This window comes from Protopterus annectens, chromosome 5.part0, assembly GCF_019279795.1.
Source record: "Protopterus annectens isolate FY-2018-M chromosome 5.part0, PAN1.0, whole genome shotgun sequence".
Lineage (NCBI taxonomy): Eukaryota > Metazoa > Chordata > Ceratodontiformes > Protopteridae > Protopterus > Protopterus annectens.
In genome coordinates this window covers 1,161,265,457-1,161,283,854 of record NC_056735.1, presented here as the reverse complement: position 1 = coordinate 1,161,283,854, position 18,398 = coordinate 1,161,265,457, and the positions used below count along the sequence as shown (strand labels likewise).

General features: G+C 38.3%; 1 protein-coding gene across 3 annotated transcripts in view; it reads left to right on the top strand.

Moving 5' to 3' along the window:
• The window catches only part of LOC122801567 (U2 snRNP associated SURP domain containing), a 2,423,494-nt gene that overhangs the window by 2,377,669 nt on the left and 27,427 nt on the right, over positions 1-18,398 (top strand). For all 3 annotated transcript variants that reach the window (XM_044071008.1, XM_044071006.1, XM_044071007.1), the window contains 2 exons: positions 11,249-11,361; positions 13,599-13,760. In XM_044071008.1, coding sequence (XP_043926943.1) covers positions 11,249-11,361; positions 13,599-13,760 — 275 coding nt within the window. The remainder of the gene's footprint in view (positions 1-11,248; positions 11,362-13,598; positions 13,761-18,398) is intronic.

Below are 18,398 nucleotides of genomic sequence, written 5' to 3'. Positions count from 1 at the left end.
TGTACTACACCCTTACCAGCCCAGTCATAGAGTACAGTACTCCCTTTGGCATGTACCTGACCAGGCAACTAGAGCAACCTCAGAGGTACTTACAGAAATAATTCAAGGCGCAACAAACCTACCTTATACAGAGCACCTATAAGCCCTTTCTCTGTACTCAGTCTCCAATAGATTACTGAGGGTTGATCTATGCCTGAGTTACAAGGCATCCGCAAAACCCACACTTACGAATCTCCCACATATTCGTAAGTCAGAGTTCCACAAATAAAAGGACTAGGGACCTGAATTTTGTCTGTGAGTTAAACAGAACATGCTGGAGAGACAGATGTGTTCCAGAGACTGGCCCCCTCCTGTGGAACAGGCTTTCTATCCATGTGAAGCTGAGTTTGTCTGTTACCCAGTTTAAGCGCAGCTTAGACCAGTGGATGGGGAATAGGAAATTTACACCAGGCCTGACACCCCGTGTCCCTTATGGACAGAGGTAGATTATAAATGCCTGGCTCTCAGTGCCTTATTTGAATACAGGACATCATTATTAGAAAGGCCCTCCCTCCAGGTTGTTAGCCTAGTAAAAGTCTATGAATCTACACCATGTACCTAAAGATCTGCAGTATTCTCTGGCTGAAACAGATGTCTTGTTGGACATCTCCAGAAAGTAGGTTGCTAAGAAGTCCATATTTGCCAGCGGTAAAAATGTTGTTTGCAGTGTGGAGTCTAGAGAGTGTTCCAAGGAAGAATCATCATCTTGAAAGTATAAAAATTAGACTTGGATAGGTCTAAGTTCAGAAGACTCTTGAGGGTGAAGTTCAAGGCTTATTCTAGCTTCAACTAAGTGGATGCTTGAATCAAATGATCATCTGGAAAAGGGTAGATGTTGCATCCCCTGGGTTTGGCAAAGAATGATCAGTAGACATAGGGAGCCTGAAAACACTCTGGCAGCAGTAGCCTAACTAAAAGGAGAACTAGATAGATAATATGCCAATCTGTTGACAGCACTATTATCAAGTGGCTGAGCAATCAAACAGAAAGCACCAAAACAACTTTCGCCATGCCTCAGAGGTAACTATTTTGTAGGGGGGCATACCCCAAGATCATACTTATCCTAATGTTGTACAACAGTGGAGAAAAAAAAGATAATGTCTGTGTCATTCAACACTCTATAAAAGTACTGTAGATCTAATGAGAGGTATCTGAACTAGACTGGTAGTGGTGGCTCCTTACCACAAATTTGTGGATGGTAATGTGGACATAGGCATCCTTTAAAGGCCAAAGTGACCAGTAATGTCTTGACCTTTGACACCATGCTGTACATGTTTGGGGTTGGTAAGTCTGAGATTGGCCTTCAGCATTCTTCATTTATTGGCACTAGTAAAAATATTGAATAAATCTCTTTCAAGCTGGCACCTTGCAAGTGGAGTATACCTCAAAACTTTTTTTTTGAAATTGAAACCAACCTATATCCTTGAGATTCTCCCTGCATGTCCCACTTGTCCTATGTTATGTTTCCTCACTTGCCTGTGAACAGGGCTGGCCTGCATCCGATCATCTTTCATTGGGTGGGCAAAGAGAAGGATTTGGGGAAAATAAAGCCTGGAATGGGAATTTGGGCAAAGGGAGGGAAGGTAACTCTGATGCAATCATAGCTTTTACCTTTTAGGTGTGTAGCTGTGAGAGCCCCCATCTTTCCATTTGAGGTTACTCTGCCTTTTTCTGTTACGGATCGCCATTTTACTTTTTGCCTTGCTTTCCTTTTCCAAAAGGCTAACTCTTGGAAGGAACATTTTCAACATACCTGAGGATAGTCAGGGTGAAACCGTTAACTGACTGACTGTCTGGTCTTCTCCTTCTCCTGCAGTCTTTGAAATATTTCCTGGGCTAGAGAGTCCAAAGAGCAGACCTTTGTTTAATAAGGCATTAATGATCTGCACTTTAAAATCCTTAGGCTGGGGCTGTGTCCTCAGCCAAGCCTGTCTGCAAATAATAGTCTCTGTGGTTGATGCCCTAATTGCTGTATTCAGTGCCTCATAGTCCTACTTGATAACATATCTGCCTACCCATGAAACTGCCTGAGCTTGCTGTAAGATGTCTGCCTTTAGAGCTGCACCACTAATCCTTTAGCCCTAGCCATTGTTTTATGCCATCAGCCCACTATTTGGCCATGTAAGTCTGCCACTTAAGAGTTGTGACTGCAAGAGTATCTTCTGTGTATACTTTCTTCCTGGAACATTCCACGATATCACTGGCCCTGTCATTGGGAAGACTGTTCGATGCTGATACAAGTTTGCACTTCTTTTTACAATCCAAGGACACAGTACCTGAATCAGCAACAGAGATCTTGTACAGGAAAGAACAGTTCAGGACCCTGTAGAAATAGTCTTGCTTCCTGGGAACAACAGGGCTTGGGTTCTACCTTTAAGAAGGCTGCAGTAATGGGTTTATATGGATCCAGACCAAGAAGGCCTGCATATCTCTTCTGGGTGTCCAGTACTTCCTTGGCTTCACATTTTAAATGATCCATTATCTTTGGGTAATGTTCATCACATGAGATGTCGTTATTTATTTATTGACACTTGTTGACTGGGAAAGAAACCCATTTTCAGTGGAGACCCAGGGAGAAAAGCTCCACAATGAGTAAAATAACATCAGACTACAGTATATAGGTAGTTATACAATTTTAGAAAGAAAGACTTTAAACTGTATAAAAAATATAGACACATCACATCATAGCAAACTTTTTTTTTACAAATACTGTAGCACCTTCTATTTAACATAGGGGTGAAGGTAAAGACATTTTGTAGAAAAAAGAAATTGTATTTAATTCAATTTAAGTACATTGCATTAAAAACTGAGATATATGCGCTAGTATCCACCCACTATATATTTTTTTCACCAGGGACTAAGTTAGGAAGAAATAGGTGAATTGGTTGTTAGTGATTGATTATAGCGTTGGATAGAGGGAGTAATAAGGAGAAGATTGTGGGGGTCTGGTATTAAGGGAGCAAGGACATATGAGGTTAAGGTAGTAGCTTTATAGTGAGGATGTAAAAGCATTAAGTGAATCTAACAAAGTAATAGATGTTGTTAGAGCATTCCATAATTTAGCTGTGGAATAGGAGTGTAGGCTTTGTCCTGCTCTTTTGTTTGGTTTTGATATGATCAGAAGTTGTTTGTGGACCGTAGATTTCTAGAGAGGGTATAATGTAGAAGGGTTCACAGTAGAGCATGACATTTCTCTGGTTTATATACAAGCTTGTGAGCCAGAGTTGGGTGTTGTAACTGAGGTGTTGGGAGAATTCGTACCAGTTAAGTATTTTGACAGCTTGGCAATGATGGGTAGGTACAGTTTTGCAAGCTGGAGTGAAATTTTGCAATTTTGTAGTAGCAGCATTGTAGTTTATTAAAGTGGGAGGAGTGAAATTTTGTAAAGATGGAAGTACTATAAAAGAGGGAGGGAAGTAGTAAAGACTTGGTTTTTGTGGGTCCACCCATGTACTATTGATGCCTATAGAGTTTACCTAGTTTTAAGTGAGTTCTTTTTATAGTGTTAAGAATGTGTTTCCCAGGAGAGTTTTATTGTCTATTGTTATACCAAGTAGTTTTGTAGAATGAACAGCCTGAATTTCCGTTTTATCTTGGGAGTAAATTTTAAAGTCTTATGGGGTTGGTTTGACGGAGAAAATAAGTAGTTTCGTTTTTTAGGGTTTTTTTTAACATTTAGAAGTAATTGAGAGTCATTAATTCAAGTTTCTATGGATTTGAATGCTGTTTGGGTTATTTTTAGGAGGTCTAGAAAGTTGTTGGCGGAGGATATGATTGAGAAGTTGTCCGCATATTGGACGAGTGTGGCTTGAGAGGACACTATGTAAATTGTTTATGAAAATATTAAAGAGTATGGGTCCGAGGATGGACCCTTGGGATACTCCTGTTTTATTTAGCGGATTGGTAGATTGTTTGCTCTGTCATTTCACTGATTGTTGTCTGTTGTGTAAGTAGTTAGCAAACCTGGACATTGCATGTAGGGAGCAGCCTATTTCTGACAGTTGAAGTAGTTTGGTATGTGACATTGTCTCGAATGCCTTGGATAAGTCCAAGAGGACTACTAAAGTTATTAAACCTGCATCTAAAGCCTTGTTCACGGTGTCTGTGAAGGAGAGGAGGGCAGTGATGGTGCTATGGATTGGGTGAAAACTATATTTTGTTGGGACAAGGCGATTGTTCTGTATGAGGTGGTTGAGTAGTTGACTGTGTGTACACTTTTCTAATGTTTTGGAGAGAGGATGAAGAATTGAGATCAGTCTATAGTTAGTAACTCCCACCTTGCGAGAGGGAGAATCTGAGGACATGGTATCCTCGGTGTCATTGTCAATCCCTAAGAGGGAAGACATCTGTTAAGCTTGGATTGGGAAAATGTTCTCAAATTCAGTGGTGTGGAGGCCACCAAATTCATCAGATGCCTTGAAGTAGGGTACGCAACAGGTCCAGAAAGTGAGTGAACATTTCAATAGAAATAGTAGCCCACAGTCTAGGGAACATATGGGGCCTACCTGAGGATCACTTGTTTCCCATCCCTCTTTCTCACCAAGGAACTTTTCCACATATTCCTTTGTGAAAGTACTTCTGAAAGTGATTTCTGCTGTAAGCTGAAAGTTGTGACAGCTTGGGGTAAAGACCATAAACAACTTCTTGCCCAAGTACCTTTGGAGTGCTTGTTTCCTTCTTCTCATTGTCTTCTTACTAAAGCCATCATAGATGCCACTGAGGTGACATTGAAGCCTGGGGCATAAACAGAAAAGGCACTGCATGGCAAAGTTCCTGTGGGAGATGTGTGTTGCATATACACTTTGTGACAGGTGGACATACCTTAACATCTTAACAACAGATCATTCAACAGAAAAAATACATAAAAGTTAAATCCAAACAGAGCAGTTCAGTGCAGACTATCTATTAAAATGTCAATACTTGTAAAGTTGAGTGGCAACATTCTGGAAAAATAAAACACTGAAACTGCAGGAGAAGAGTAAATATCAAATAGTGGTCATCATCTTTAAACTTTTTTTGTAGGTGGGCAAGGACCCCCACATCCACCAAACTTAGTGTATTTGTGCGTGTGTATGTATATGTGTGTGTTTTATATATATATATATATATATATATATATATATATGTATGTATATGTGTGTGTGTGTATATATGTATGTGTATATATATATATATATATATATATATATATGTATATATATATATATATATATATATATATATATATATATATATATATATATATATATATATATATATATATATATATATAAATATATATATATATATATATATATATATATATATATATATATATATATATATATATATATATATATATATATATATACATACAGATAGATGTAGACATGTATATTAACTCCAGAATTGCCATACCTTGGAGAAAAGGGAATATATTCAAGAAGTGGCCATCCTCGAGTTAGTATATACAAGTCCATTTTTCATCCATTCAGTCTCAGCATTACATGATTCAGTAAAACGGGTCCTGACAATTCAAACAGTAACCATTCAGTTAGGTATGGATGAATTTTAATGAAATAAAAAATATGACATGCAAGCTTTCTCATGTGTTAACAGTTTATCAAATATCTAAAGTTACACCATTCACACCTCAGTTTATGTAAAAGCATCATATGACTGGTTAACAATGCAAATTCTTATCAGTAGCAGCTTAAGCTTATAAGTTTCAGTTGGCCCTGCCAAAGTAGTAGCATTGAGCGAGGTAATCCATTTATACTGTTTTTGCTCAGTTTGGTTCTAATATCACATTTTTTTGCAGTCTAGATAAACTAGCTGCAATATAAAAAAATAAAATCATGATCTTTACCCATATTAATGCAGTGTTTTGCTAGTGTGTTTGGTTGTGTTGCCTTTGTTTATGTCATGTAAATATTTGAATAGTTTTGAATATATCCTAATAACTTAACCAGAAAAATCAGTCTTAAGCACACCAGTAATATGCCAAAACTTCATAAAGAAAAGGTCCCTAATGGGGTACTTATCTCTCTCTTTTTTTTTTTTTTTTTTTCTTATGATGCCTGGGCTGGACTGAAGAGGCTGTAGTCATGTAGAATAATGACCCAAATGGCAGAAAGATGTAACTGAAGATGAGGTTGATGGACTCTGTCTTTCTATGGAAGGCATAGTGATGTCAGCATCTATACAGTTTGAGAAATAGAACAGTGAACAGTTCTGATAGCCAGGCCAGCCTTCTGCAGTGGATGTCCCAAGAGTAAGGATGAGTGAGGTAGTTAGTTGTACAATGAACATCCAGTGATTGCAGGCATTGTGGCCATTTGCTTGTCTTCTTCATGCCAGCAAATTGCTTCCTGTTTTGATAAAACTTAAAATGAAAATACATGGAGCATACCTCTCAACCGTACCAAATTTCTCGGCTTTTACTGGTTTTGAGGTCCAAATAATGGGGTGCCATGATTCCTGAGTGGCACCCCTTAAATTCCGATTTTCCCGGCTCTGTTTTTGAATTTTTCGGCCTTTTGACCTGACGTCATCATGTGAGCAATGACGTCAGCGCCGTTAGCCTGCCAGCCTGTTGGAATTCAGCTCAAGTGCGAGCATTTCCAGTATTTGAGTGTGTGTGCCTTCTGTGGAAGGATGGGCGCTGGGCTGGCAACTCAACACCATAAAACTCCACTGCTAGTCATGAGCGGACAGATGATCCCTGCCGGGAAAAGCTGAAAGAAGAAGAAGAAGTAAACCATGATCAGAGACATGCTTTGTGAGCATTTTTGGTGTATGTGAGCTGTTATCAGGGACATGCTGGAAGCAGGATGAAGAAGACTTTAAGCTGAGACACATTTATATTTACGAGCTGTTAGCAGGGACATGCTGGAAGAAGAACTTAAGGCAAGTCCTTTTATTTAAGCAGCAGTAACGTAGAGATCTTTATTTAAGCAGCAGTAACATGGAGAAGTCCGTGGAAGCAGAGATTGCAAGGTGTATGTGTGCTTCATTTAACTGATAGAGAAGTCCGGTGTGTGTGTGCTTTATTTAACTGATAGAGAAGTCCAGTGTGGTGTGTGCTTTATTTACCTGATAGAGAAGTCCGGTGTGGTGTGTGCTTTATTTACCTGATAGAGAAGTCCAGTGTGGTGTGTGCTTTATTTACCTGATAGAGAGGTCTGGTGTGGTGTGTGTGCTTTATTTAACTGATAGAGAAGTCCGGTGTGTGTGCTTTATTTAACTGATAGAGAAGTCCGGTGTGTGTGCTTTATTTAACTGATTAGAGAAGTCCAGTGTGTGTGCTTTATTTAACTGATAGGCAGGGGAGGAAAAAGCAGAGGTGAATCTGAGTATGAAAGGCAATGCTGGTTAAGAAGAAAATATACAGAAAGACAGTAAGTGTGTCAGAAGAGAAAAAAGGAATGAAATGATTTCTATTAGGAGAGAAAAAAAATATTCCTAGGGGTTAATGAGAAAAACAACTTTGAGAGGTATAAGGAGCAAGTAGAGAAAAAGGCATTCATAAGTCAGCTATATAAATGGGGGCAGTTACCATTTGTAGAAGTTATGTAAGAAAAGTAGTAGATTGTAATGAAATTGTATAGCAAATTTTTCAGCATTTCAGAGCAAATGTACTTTGTTTGTTTGTGTCTTTCGGCTTTTCCCGGTTAGGGGTCGCCACAGCGGAACTCCGGTCCGCTAATGATTGGTAGTGGATTTTTACGTATCGGGTTACCAGCCCTGACGCACAACCTTCAACGAAGGCACGCCCCATTCACGTATGCCTTCACAAAGAAGACGCTCTAGCTAAGAATCGAACGGGATAACGTCTTGCTATGAGGCAACAACGCTACCGCAGCACCACCACCGCAGTTACACATTAATACTTGTAAAACTGTCTAATTCAGTTCTACAGTTCAATGGCAATTCACAGCAACATATAAATCCACAGACAGCTGAGGTAAGTACACCTGTGTTTGCATTGCATGCATCTATTAAGGTGTAAAAACAAAATAGGGAAACAAGGCAGTTGAGGATTAGCAGGTTATTTATATTTATCCTAACATGGTGAAATGACTAGTTCAGTTTACACAAAAACAAATTCAGAATTAAACATATGCAATTCACTTTCATGTAGTACAAAGCAGAAAAAAAGAAAAATCTGCTAGCTATATAGTCTTTGGAGGACCCAGCGAGCCCCTTATTTAAGGTAACATCCAGGCTAGCTACATTTTCAACTAGGCTGTCAAATTAAAGATCACTGCCTTAGAACTGACAAACTAGAAAAAATAAATTAGAATAGTACTCTGTTCCTGCACATCACCTTGTTGACTGCATGGAATGGGGAAAGGCAGACTGAAAAATTGACACAGAACACCAGTGGGGAAAGTTTAAATGTCACGATGCATTGTGGGAAATTAGAAGTTTAATATATGTGGAATAAATGAAGTATGATGGTAAATGGCGAAAGAAACTGAGTACCTATTTGACAGTCATATGCTAAGGATTTGGTCATTGTAACTAAGAACAAAGAATAGATGACTGAGATGGTGGTAAGAATTAAATGTTTCAAAAGGTGGATTACAGCTGAATAAGTTAAAATGTAAGATGTGGTAAAGTAAAAAAAATGGAATATGTTATACAAGAAATTAAGTAAGTGTATTGGGAGTAAAGTTTAGGGTGATAGTGTAGTAGGAAAATGAAAAGAAAAAATATAAGGAAAAAAATGCTTTGTTAGTAGAAAAGTTTTAATTTAGCATTTAAAAAGAAAGTATACATAGTAAACACCTATGTGGTATGGAAATTGCATATGTGAAGGATGCATACCTCCCAGCCGTACCAAATTACTCATTTTTAAGTTTTGGGGTCCAAATAATGGGGTGCCACTTTGTGTGTTTGAGAATGCCCTCAATTTGATACACCTGGTGGCTAGAGGTACTCGGGCTCAAGCCCTGTACCTTGGGTACAGGGTAAAAAGAGCCTAAAGTCCCTAACCACCACCACTTGTGAATTTATGCCTCATATTGTTTATCTATTCCTCATAAAATCTGTGGTTTTCAGGATTTTTATGGCAAACCACTGAAGGATTGAATACACTAAATAATGACAGGCATTTGAATTTCAGACTTCATATTCTTTAGAGAATAAAAGGTAACACAAAACCTTTTATTCTAGCAATTTTCTAAGTTTATAAGATCAGTATTTGAAATGTGTTCCTATTTTGGGGTTGTATTCCCCCATTATTGGCTTTGTCCAGGTTTTTTCTGCTAAGAGGTTGAGCGCTATAGTGAGAAGTGAGAACTGAATTCACTAAATGATAGACATTTAAGTTTCAGTCTTCCTATCTTTCAGGAAGCTGCTGATTTGGCATAGTGGTATGTTGCTCTGACTGTAGTGCACAGGGTCCTGGGTGCAAGACTTGGCAGTGAAATGCATTGTAGTAGCACGTTTTATTCTAACAACTTTCCAAAATGTTTGTCTCCCCAGTCCCTCCCCCCAAAAAAAAATGAAATTGAAAATAAGTGCGAGTAGCTGTGCAAGATGCCTATGGCTTGCACTACTATCATTCTCTCTCTCTCTATGTATGTATATATATATATATATATATATATATATATGTATATATATATATAGATTTATATATAGATAGTGCAGGTGTAGAAGTAGACTTCTATTATTGGGCAGTTTTGGGCAGTTTTGTCATTATTGGTTCATGCATTTTGTTTCATTGCCTACTGGAAAAATGCTCAAACAAGTTTAAAATGCACTCTAACAAGTGTGCTATATTATACAAGGAATATAATTTAATAAAGTCAGGAAGGTGTATCAAAGAACACATGTATGTTTCTTGTTTGATGATTTGAAAACAGCCCAAAGGTAATCTTTATCCACCACTGATGCATTTTCTTTGGATGTGGTGTGTGGGTTTCAGTGCTGTTTCAATGAATGTGAGTTTCAAGGGCAGAGAAGTTTTAATCCCAAGTCTATTTTCATTGTGAGACAGCAGATGTCTATTAGTGTTTGTGCATTGTGCTATAAGATGTAAAAATAAAATCCAAATAATTGTTCTATAAAATGTAAAAATAAAATCCAAATATTTATTGTAGAAGTAAAGCAGTATGCACACATTAGTGTTTATAGTAAATGGGGCGAAATAGGCAGGTAATGGGACATTGGAATGGCTGCAGGGGGACTCTGGTGCCATATTTTGGTTGTCTGTTCTTCAGTTTGTGTTTGATAGCTGGTATCCCACAAATCCATTGGAGTGGACGGGGTTACGTAAGTATCTATGCAAATTTGATGTTACTCAGCGTACAGATTTGTACCTATTTTTCATGGGCCTTGTCCAGATTTTTGATGTTTCCAGGTTAAGAGGTATGGCATGGAAGTACCAAACAGAGTCTTTTCTACCAGGGCAGGTGTGACCAGAGCAGCCATCTGTTTTGTGAAGGCACGTTGACAAAAATTCACATCTTTTACAAGTTGGACATGGAGCAGGGTAGGTTTCACTGTTGCTGTCCTGCAGGGCTGGTTATGATTTCCGTGTTTGTATGGGGGGCAGCTACTTCTTTAGTTCTGCTTCCATTGGATTCCAATAAGGAATATAGTGAGGATGTGAGTATACTTACCAGCCACAGTGTAAGCTGTTCGCTTCCTTTCCAGAGAGCCTTGCATCCTTTCTCTATAGTGTGCAGTGGGTGGGAAGAGGCAAGGTAGACATAAGCCCTAAAGTCATAATGCCACTATGTGTTCAGGGAGAACCCATCTTGGCCACCCTCTCTACCTTGTTTCAGAAACCCTAGACAGTTTGCAGTCAGGGTAGATCAACTATGTAGGTCCCCAAAAACTTTACAGACCAGGAGCAGTGGCCTTACAGCAAAAAAAAAAAAAGGGGGCAGAAAGAAATATAAAGATAAAGAAGAGCTGATAATGACACCAGCTGCTCTTCGTTTTTAGCTGTGCAATCATCTGATGTCTCCTGCTAGGGAGGGCGTTTAGCTTCACACAGTAGACGTTGGAAAGCTGAGGAAGTTAAACCAGAGCACTGACATCCACCTGCTTTTAATTCTCATGGATAAAGAATATGCAGTTATGGTAAGTATTCTTGCACAGTTGTGATTTTGTTTTAAGAGCAGTACAGTTTTATTTGTACTATATGGTAATGTAATGCTGCCGAGTTGGAGAACTTTATTTTGTGTAGCTAATTTTGCACTTGGTGTTACAGGAAAAAGAAAAAGAACAGGAACGAGAAAAGGAGAGAGATAGGAAAGACAGAGAGAAACTTGAAGCTCGTTTTAAAGAGAAGAGGGATGAGTCTACGCCAACAAGAAAAGAAAAGTAATCTATTTTAATCTACAATAATTAACCCAGACATAGTGTAGCGTGTTGTAGCTGTTAAATGTACAGTAATGCAGCACTGAGACAATAAGTGTGGTATTACATTCTGACACCTGAAGTGTTTGTCTCTCTTCAGTTTTTTATTTTGCTGAGCAGCTTCATAGAGCATTTTTCCCACGATTTGACACATTTTTTCTGGTTAGTACGTACATTTCACAGCAGTCTTCTCTTTCTGGTTCTTCACTGATATTACTGATGATGAAACGTGTTCATGTTCTGAAAGACTGTCTACAGACAATTGGGTGCTTTTGTCTGTTTTTGTTTCCAGTATGTATAAAGGCCTGTATCTGCAAAATGGGTGGTAGTTTCTCTGTACAGTTTCAGAGAATATCACTGGCATGATTACCTGTAAAATATTCTCATGTCATGCATTTACCTTTAAAGTCAAAGGAGTGGCTGAATCTTGAGTGTATTATGTTTGTTGTTTGCAAAATCACCAGTTTTATACAAATCTTCATACTGTTTTAGGCCTACAGTGACAACAGTTTTTTTTAAATACCTTCTGTATTTGTTGTTTTAAATAGAACTGAACAAAAAAAATGAACAAGCACAGGAATCTGTCTAGCTCCAACCTCACCATCATGAATGTTGAGGGAAAAAAAAAACAGAGAAACTAGTGGTCTTAAAACTTTGTTGGTGATCTCAGTCACAATAATTTCCAAAAAGTCATGAAACCCAGATAGTGTTTCCAAATCAACAAGCCTTTAGTCGTCACAGACAAGCGAGCCTCAGTAAAAAAAAAAAAAAAATCTGAAATATTTTAACAATGTTAAACATGTCATCTTTTATATACTTAAAAGTAAGTATGGAAAATATACGTATTGTTTTAATTTTAAACCAGCCCTTTCATGGCAAACAATATAAACAGGGTCATATATGTATTTTAGAACTGCAAGTACCCACCCCCACACACTACTACTGATTAGATCAAACTAAATCCTAGTTGAGGAAAACACTACCTATTTGCAACCCACATTGCAAGATCAGATATTAAGAAAAGCATAACATATACATAAAAAGATTTTTAACTAAAATCGCTTTCGCTAACAAATTCATCAGGTCTGTGACAAAAATTGTGACTGAGTTCATCAATGAAGTTTTAAGACCACTGGTTTCTCTGTTTTATTATTTATTTATTCTTTTTCGTAAAACTGAGAGACACTTGTTCTCAACATAAACTCTGGTGTTCTGTAAATAGTGCAGTCTGTCAATTTCCAAACGCAACTCTGGTCTGAATTTGATCATGCCTGCTGATGGTAGTCTTTGTATACCGTATTAGTATATTCTTACACAATTTAACAGCTTTATTCTGCACATTGTATAGTCTAATAGCAGTCAAAGGAAAAACAGATGTCAGTATCTCTAGTATACATGTATCTGCTAGAGTAAGTAACATGTTCATTTTGATGTAATATTTAAAATAGCTGAAAGTGTCAATTTTTCTATGAAAAAAGTTAATGTTTTGGTTCGTAGTTCATAAAAACACACATTATACTTTCAGATATGTACTGAGTTTGTCAATCTGAAGAAAAAAGGTCTGTTTTTTATTTGTTAGAGAATGGACTGGTAAAAAAGTGTGTCCAAATAACTGTGATGGTGGTATTTAATATAGGACCATGTATCTGAAACAATTTGCCGCAGTACACATTTCTCAAAATAATGTGCTATGATCGTCTGCTGCAAAAATGGGAAAAAGTGCTTATGGATGAATGAATGGATGGCAATAACATAATTGTAGATGATAGCCAAGTATTGAAGTTTCATTTGGGAACTGGTCATTTTGAATTTTCAACTAGGTGTAGTTCATTAATGACAGAGCAAATTAGTTTACAGTTCACTGTCAAAGAAGCATTTCTGTTTGTGATGAGGGCCAAATTAGTATTAAGCCAGTAGATGGAATGTATAATCTTTCCTTGCATTATAGGTGATCTCCAGCACACGTCTGTGAAGCAGTTAAGTCATGCAGTTTTATCAGACTTTTTTTTTTATTTTTTTATTTTTTTAGCTGTAGCTTGAAGGTATTAAGCTGCCATTTAAGCAGTACTAAAAGTATGTATTTGTGGACATTGCTGTTATAGAGGCTCCCAAACAGTACTTATGAGCTGGAAAGGTGGATATATGTGTATGTTAGTCTTTGGTATTGATGTGCTCTGCTCTTTTTTTTTTTTCTTTGTTAGGAAAAGGAAACACAGCTCATCTCCAAGCCCACCCAGAAGTTCCAGACGAACAAGGTCACCATCTCCACACTCTGAGCGTTCCGAGAGGTCTTACAAAGAGAGCTCATGGTCTAGGTCATCACATAAAGATTCCCCTAGAGACCCTGTTAAGAGAGCCAAAAGGTAAGTTTTGACCATTCATGTTGCCTTTATTAGCTTAAAAAAAGTTGTTACAGTAGGTACTGCTTTGACTTCTAGGAGTCAGAGACACAACTTTTCTAGGTAGCAGTCTTCAGTTCGGTGACAATCCTAGTAATGTGAGCTGGTGATATTGCCTCCATATTAAATCTGTTTGTTCTGCTTACCATTTTTGTCCCATTGTAATACATGGGCATTTCTTGCAATCTGTGAGCTGTATTCTGCTGCTTTATTGACTCTCATTTATGTCAATTTGTACTTTGATATTTTTATAACTGAAAGTTGCTTGCAAGAGTGTCTGTGTAGGCAAAATGTCACTAATTATATAGCAAATCTTTGATAAAATAACTTTGACAGGAAACAGTAACACAATGCATCTGGCAATAATACATCTATAGATTTAAAAAAACTTGACTTGTGCACAGATTATGGATGAGTGTTAAGGAAGCCTTTTCACATTATTTGCCATCAGTTTCTAGGGGGCCTTGTTTTCTAGTGATTGCTGGAAAGGATTTATGTGAACCATAAAGGTAGCCAAACGTGTGGAACATGGTCATTTACTGTGCAGTCTGGGCCTAATAGGAAGAGAGTTTATAAATTATGTAGGAGTATAATATTGGATGATTATCAGTAGCATTTTTTAAGGACAAGTAATCCAGAGATTTGAGTTGAATGCAGCAATATTGCAATATGAGTATCTTGGACTGCAAAGAAAAAAAAATATTATTTTAGTGTTCATAATTTTGCCATTGTTTAATGCAACAGAGAAGTAGGACGTGTGAGAAGACTGCACAGTTTTAGCACCAGAGATCTGAAATCAAAAGGGAAATTGTCTTTAAATGTCTAATATGATTAATTTTATCCCAGGAATATTTTTGTCTGCTTGTGATATTATCTACTGTTCTGTGCTAGGAAGCATTTCAGTAGCACTCATTTTTTTGTCACTTCCACTTAGGAAAGTACTCTTTCTTTTTTTGTATTCTAGTCCGATGTTTCAGAAAAGGAATTTGCCTCAGCTTGCATGACATGTAGACATGTCCTCCACAGTTTCACATCCTGTGGTTGTCGTGCTGAGGTCGGTATGGTACTTTTAATAAGCTAAAGTGAAACTCTTTTCCAAAGAGTTAATTGGAGAAATCTTTTTTTTTTTTTTGAGGGCTATATATGCTGATAAATACTTTTTATTATTGACCACTGACATGGTGTTTTTATCCATGTAAGTGTAACTACATTATTGAATGCCTTATCAAAAACTGCAGGTAGCTTTGACTTTACTAGCTATTCGAAGTGACAACATTCAACCATTGTTAAATGAGCAGAGCTGACGACTTTTACAGTTACCCAGAATATGAGTTGTGCTGCTTGATAAAGATAAATCTGCATGTTTTACCGCAGAAAAAGATGTGAAAATGAGTGTACATGTGTTTACTTTGTGTGGTTATTTATTGAATTATCACTTGTGACGTAGGCAAATTTACATTTATATAAAAGTAATCAAACTGTATTAATAAGTTTACCTTTACAAATGTTATACTTCACATATATTGCTATATGTATATATCATGTAACCTAATCAGCATTACATAAATCATTTAATTCCTGCCTTTTTTAACAAGAAACATCTTTATTAAACAATCACTTAGGACACAGGCAATCATACATTTATATAAATGAAAACAAACCACACCGACACAGTCCTAGCTGCAAGCATTTTACAGCGCAAACCATACTGACACACTCCCAGTTGCAAATATTATACATCACTTATAATCCCCAGTTGTTTTCCGTCAAATATTACATAGCGCATTTAAGTCCTGCTTTCTTTTAAACCTCATTCCTCCTCTGTATGTATTGTTCCCACAATTCCCATTTTTTCTTATGTAGTTTGTTCCTACCCCTTTCTAAACATCTCAGTTCTACTTTTATCTCTGTTACTATATTCACTACTTCTGTTTTATTCATTTATTTATTTAACATTTGTTTTCTGGGAAAGTCAGACTGGGACAGAGCCCATTTTCAGCAGAAGCCCGGGGAGAAAGGCTCCAGACGCAGGAAGGTTTTGTGCATGAAAATAAGTGTAGTTGGTTTAGATTTTGATTTCTATTTTCTGGTAATGGCTTTTTTGGCAGCCACCATAATTAGACACAGCAAGGCCCTACCATGTCTAGGCAATTCCGATTATGTATCATAGCACAGAAAAATCATCTCCCTCGTCACACCAATCTGCCAACCAAGCATCTTTTACAGTGCATCCTGCAAGGGATCCTTAAAGTCTACCAACTCTCTGCACGTCCAGAAAATATGTTCCAAATTACCTCTTTCTTCCCTGTCACACCCCCAACATTTGCTGTCTACTGAGGAAAAAATGTCTGGAGTCTACTTGGGGTATAAAAATATCTATGTGAACATTTCCAAGCAAAACTCTTACATTTTCTAGATTTTGTTGCATATTGTAGAGACATACATATATCCTTCTGTTGTTTCTTTATGATTTGCTTATCCATTCAGTCTTCCCAATTGTTTTTGACCTCCTCAGATTGATTCTTATAGTTGTCATGCAATATTTAATATGCTCTACTAATTATTGCTTTTTTAATGGCAGCTTTTGTTCTAGAATCTTTTATTTAGGACCCCCCCCCATTTTTTTCTGTTTGCCTATACTCTGATATCAATCCTTGATAGGGAAGGCAATCTCAAACCTGCAGTCCAAATAAATTCTTGGGGTCTTCCCATTCTGTCATCTTTCCCTCTCTAGTTCATCGTGTTACACTGCTGGAGTCATTACACTTGGGTTCCCCAGTCGGCCTGAGTTCCAAAGTCTTGGTCCGGCGTCGGTTGCTGTCGCCTCCTCCCTGACATCAGTGCGACAGGGGTGTATAAGATGCAGCCAACGCCATTTTCTCCAGTCTTTCTTGCCGCACGGTGCCCGAAGCAGAAGCAGTTCGCAAGTGCCGGTCGGCCGACTCCTGAGATTTTCATTCCGAATCCAGAACCAAAGTCTTCTACAAAGCTAAGTGCCCCGTTGGGGAAACTTTTTCTTGCCTCAGACCAATGTCAGTAAAAGTTAATAACTGTATTTCATGTGGGAAGCAAATACCTCATAAGGATTTCTACTCCTATTGTATTCCATGCCTAGGCCCAGACCACGACGTCACTGGTTGTCGGTTTTGTGCTAGGTTTAACAAGCGTACTATTAAATGTCGGTTTGATTTTGCCCGACATTATTTTGGCAGAAATTCTATTACACCATGCCGTCGGAACTCCCGACGACAGGATTACATAAAAAGCGCGAAGACAAGGACAGGCATCCAAGGCCCAAAACTGACGACAAGGCCTCTTCTAGGCCGGTCGCCGGTTCTCCAGTGTTCAGCGTGGCACCTACGCAGCCCCTGACAACCGGTTCCACAGAACCACAGACTGCATCCGACTCCCACGTGGAGCTTGCTGGGCCTTCGGACGCTACATGTTTTCAGCCTACCGAAATTAACCCATCTGAGGGTACCGAAGTAGCTGAGCAATCCACAGCCTCAGAGGGTGTCTTCAGACCTACCCAGTTAACTATTAAACCCTCTACTAAGCCTAAGGCCCCCTTAAAAACAAAGAAACAGATTCAGCATTCTCCAGCACTGGCTTCCATGCCTAAGAAACAAATGCTCAAAATGGCCGAAGACCTAATCACCTTGATCAGGGGGTCCCATCCCTCTCCTGATAAAAGGCCCAGACAGGAGGCAGACTATGAATCTTCCGACCAGGTGTCCATTTCTTCAGATTCATCCTCAGGCCTAGGATATTCCTTACCCCCTTATGAGGATTCTGATGCTGAGGAATCAATTCCATCAGCCTCTCCACCTGAGGACTATTCCTTTGGGGAGACATTACATACCATGAGGGAGCACTTCCATTGGGAAGGCCAGGATTACTCAGAATCCAAGAAAAGGCTCATAGACTTATTTTATTGCCTCAACACAGACCCCTTGCTGTTCCACCAGTGTTGGATATTGTGGATGATGTCTACACTGAATCCAGCTTAAACCCTGACTTCTTACCTCCAGCCCCTGTTAAACCCGATAGATATTACAGAGTTCCTGACTCTCACAAATTTCTGTATAAAAGCCCTGTTGCTGACCCTGAAACTATTTCTCAGGGACCCAAAGGGATTAAAGCCTCATCAGCAAAAAACCCAGTTCCCTCTGACAGAGATTCCAGAGCATTAGACAGATGGAGAAAGAAAGTATATACGTCTGCAACCTTAGCAATGAGAGCCTTAAATTGCCAGTTTCACATGCTAAAATATCAGCAATTTTTGATGTCTCAGTTAAAACAAAAAATGCTCCCAGATTCAGATCCTCCTAATTTTAAAGAAATGCAGGATTTATTGCATGCAGCTGAACAAGTGGGAAAGCATACTTTGCAATGTGGTTTTGATTCTTTAGAGGCCTCCTGTAGAGCAGCAGTTACAGGCTCTGTCATTAGAAGGCATGCTTGGTTAAAAGAACATACGTTATCAGATCATGTTAAAGCAAAATTATTGGATACACCTTTACAGCAGGATGTGTTATTTGGAGTTAAGGCAGAAGAGGTATTAAAGAAAATGGAGGATAAGGCAAAATCTATGCAAATGGT